This window comes from Hevea brasiliensis, chromosome 8, assembly GCF_030052815.1.
Source record: "Hevea brasiliensis isolate MT/VB/25A 57/8 chromosome 8, ASM3005281v1, whole genome shotgun sequence".
Classification (NCBI taxonomy): Eukaryota; Viridiplantae; Streptophyta; class Magnoliopsida; order Malpighiales; family Euphorbiaceae; genus Hevea; species Hevea brasiliensis.
In genome coordinates this window covers 12430267-12434152 of record NC_079500.1, presented here as the reverse complement: position 1 = coordinate 12434152, position 3886 = coordinate 12430267, and the positions used below count along the sequence as shown (strand labels likewise).

Below are 3886 nucleotides of genomic sequence, written 5' to 3'. Positions count from 1 at the left end.
GAGGTTAGGTTGATTTCTGTTTTTAATGAAGAATTTATTTTTTCATAAGTGAGAAAGTATGCATTAAAATTAGGATAAATTATTATTTAGTTTTTATATTTTAATAAAGTTAATTACTTAGTATTATATTTTAAAAAATATATTAATTAATTTTTATATTTTATTTTCATTAAATTATTTAATATTTTTATTAATTTTTTTATTAGTTAATATTGTTCAAACTATTATTTAATTCATTTAGTTTAGTGAAATTAATTAGTTAGTCTATATATTTTAAAAAATATATATTAATTAGTTTTTATAATTTAATTCTATTAACTATTTAGTCTCATATTTAATTTTTATACTTAAATTTCCTTAATATTTAGTCTCATATTTAATTTTTATACTTAAATTTCCTTAATCTTTTCTTCTCATTTTTTGTTTATTTTCATCTATTGATCAAAATGGTACAAGCTGTTTATATGAAAAAAGTTATATATATAAAAAAGTTAATCAGTTTCTTTAAATTTACAAGTAATACAAAAAATTATTTTTCGATAAAAAAACATAAATATAATGTCAAAAAAATTAAAAATTAAAAATATATAAATTTAAATTTAGTTTCTATACAGTAACATCTCTATCTTTATTCAATAATTTATTTTAAAATATTATATATTTTAAAATATATAGATCAACTAATTAATTTAAGTAAAATAAAATGATTAAATAATAGTATATTTTAAAATATATAAATCAATTAATTAATTTTATTAAAATAAAAAGATTAAATAATAATTTAAATAATATAAATAATAAAAAATTTCATGAAATAACTAAATAGATTAATAAAAGTAAAATATATAAATTAAATAATTTATTTTTTAAAATATAAAAATTAAATAATAATTTTTTATTAAAATTATTGTAAAATCTTCTTATGAGTGATATTATAATTATGGGATATTAAATTTTAAATTTTAATTTAAAATAAATGAATTTTAAAAAATATATTAAAATAATAAATGTAAAAAACTAAATAAAATTTAAAATATTCACTCTTCTGTATTTAAAGAGTGATTTGGTTACTTATTAATTTTGTAAATTTTCCAATTATTTTTACAATGGACCATTCTAATTTTAAATTACATATATCAAAAATTAAATTAAAAAATAAATAAAAATAAAATAGTTTAAAAAAATTAAAATTAATCCCAAAATCATACAAATATTTTCATCAAAATTTTATTTACGTGGGGGTTCAAGAAAAGGATCAGTTTGCATTCTCCCCTTGGAGTGTACATATCAATTAGTAGTAGTTAAGTATTGTTTCACCTGCTTCACTTCCGGTTGGCAGTTGGCAGCTCTCTCTCTCCCTCTCTCTCTCTCTCTCTCTCTCTCAGTCAACACATCACCCTCTTATCCCTTTCTCCAGTCATCTTCTCAATCAATGCTCACTGGACCCCACCACACTTCTCAAAAGTCCAGCTAAACCCCTATATCTCTCTCTCCGCCACCTCCTCCACACTGCACCCTTTCTCCCTCTTTCTCTCGTCTTCCTCCACCACTTGTCCCTCCCCCACCACCTGCACCACCAGCAGCACCAATAATCTGTCCACCCAACCACCTCTTCCATTACCCAAAAAAGATCTTGTAAAAGATCTCCTCAGTCTTCACTCTCTCTCTCTTCCCTGTTATGCTCATGGACTTCTGATTCCCACCACCCACCTCTCAAAGCCCTCCTCGTCTCTTCCCGTCTTCGCCTTTTCTTCAAAACCCGTAAACATGGAGAACTATACCTATAATTCATACCCAGATTCCGGCCACTCTTCTCCTCGATCCCGTGAAATTGAGTTCGAGAACCCTACGCCGTGGGAGGACCAATCCCAGCAGCAGGCTCAGGATTGTAAAGCTAAGTTTATGTGCAGCTATGGTGGCAAGATCCACCCTCGTCCTCATGATAATCAGCTCTCATATATTGGCGGCGAGACCAAAATTCTCGCCGTTGATCGGAATATCAAGTTCTCCATCATGATCGGTAAGCTTGCTGCCCTTTGTGGAGATACTGATATTTCTTTCAAGTATCAGCTCCCAGGTGAAGATCTTGATGCTTTGATTTCTGTTACTAATGATGATGATCTCGAACACATGATGCATGAGTATGATCGTCTTTATCGAGCTTCCGCTAAACCTGCTCGTATGCGGCTTTTCTTATTCCCGGTCAATCCTTCTCCGGCAAGTTTTGGGTCTGAAGGATCCAAATCGGAAAGGGACCGTTTCGTTGAGGCCTTGAATTCTGGTCCTAGTCACGTTCCTGAGACCAACAAACCGGCGCCGAATAATGTTGATTTCTTGTTCGGGTTAGACAAGGGTGTTCCTCCGCCGCCGGCGCCGGTCAAAGTGCCTGATTTACCAGAAACTTATGTCGGGGTGGGTCACGATGATCGGGTTATAGGATCGGATCCTTTGAACGTACAGACCCAGTTGCAGAGGATGCAGATTAGAGAACAGGAGCAGCAGACTATGTATAGGAAAAACAGTGATGACAATTTGGTGGGTGGTTACCCTGGCGAGTACTACGTTCAAAAATTGCCTGATAAACTTCCTCCGGCGACGTTGCCTGTTACAGTCAACCCAGCGGTGACTACTCCTGCTGGATATTGGCCTGAGAAACAGTTTACCAGTCAGGGATACCAGCCGGCGGCGGTGACTGTAACTACCACACCGGCTCCACCGGAACAACAACAGGTTTACGTGCTACAAGGTCCAGCTCCGGGCACAGTTTATCACACTCCAGTAATGCGACCTGTCACCGGCCAAACAGGTCAACAATATTACATGCCGAGGATGGGAGGACCCGATGTTTACCGGGAGCCACCGCCACCAGTGTACAATATGGTGCCACAACCGCAACAACCGCCACCTCCAATATCTGCAGCGCCGGGGCCCGTGGGGGTCGTGAGGCCAAGTGGGGCGGGAGTGGGGGTGACGGATACTGGTTACGCAACAGTGGCGTATGATAGCGCACATGGGAGGCAGGTGTACTACACTGCGCAGGGAGGTGTAATGCAGGCACCTCCTCCGTACCAGGGGGTTGGTGGGGTGGCAGTTACCGGTGAAATGAGACATGTTGGTGGTGGTGGTGGCGCTCTGACTCAGGATGGTAAGGTGTTGGTTTCAAAGGTTCCACAATCTTCAGTGTGATTATGGTAAATGAAACTATAAATATATAATTACCCATATTTAGATGTGCTTCTAATTTAAGGTTAATTATGTGCGTTAAGTTCAATATTATGTGACAATTGTTGCTTTTTTTCCCCCTTGTATACAGTGCTTGAGATCAGATAAGTCCATCATTATTAGTTTTGTTTGACCTCTAATCTGTGTTCTTTTTGTTAATTAGTTAGTTGTTTTATGGTCTCTGCTAATTATCTAGTGGGATTTATTCTTCATCCAATTTTGTTAAGATAGCTCTTAGGATTTGATATTGAAACTTATTATCATGTGTATATGAGCGTGCTCTTATGATATCCTTTGCGAATTAGTAGTATTTTGTGATTATTGATATAATCATTTGGTATTCGTTTAGGTTTAGTTTAAATGCTATGAATCTTGATCTGGTTTATTAGAGTAGTCCTAATGGTTTGATTTTGATTAAAAAATAGCAACACTAATGATTATGGGTGCAAGGAAGTGCACATAATTGTTACGCATCTAATTATATGGTTGATGAGTAATTGTTGAAATGTCAACTTAAATGTTCACGTAGAGGCTAGAATTCAATAATTTTGGAATAACAAAATGATTGGAGCTCCTTTTGTCATTGTTGATTGGATTATTCCCTCGAAAGCTGGAAACCATGTGAACAAGAAGAATATATATCTAGTGCTAAGGTTCCAACTGA

General features: G+C 34.7%; 1 protein-coding gene across 1 annotated transcript; it reads left to right on the top strand.

Annotated features, from left to right (window-relative positions):
• Positions 1 to 1440: 1440 nt before the first annotated feature.
• On the top strand, positions 1441 to 3362 carry LOC110652232 (uncharacterized). Its single transcript, XM_021807788.2, has one exon. It carries the CDS (start codon positions 1768 to 1770, stop codon positions 3184 to 3186), a length of 1419 nt encoding a protein of 472 aa, XP_021663480.1. The 5' UTR covers positions 1441 to 1767; the 3' UTR covers positions 3187 to 3362.
• Positions 3363 to 3886: the final 524 nt, after the last annotated feature.

Coding starts and splice junctions, on each gene's coding strand:
- LOC110652232 (XM_021807788.2), top strand. CDS start 1,768: ATGGAGAACTATACCTATAATTCATACCCAGATTCCGGCCACTCTTCT.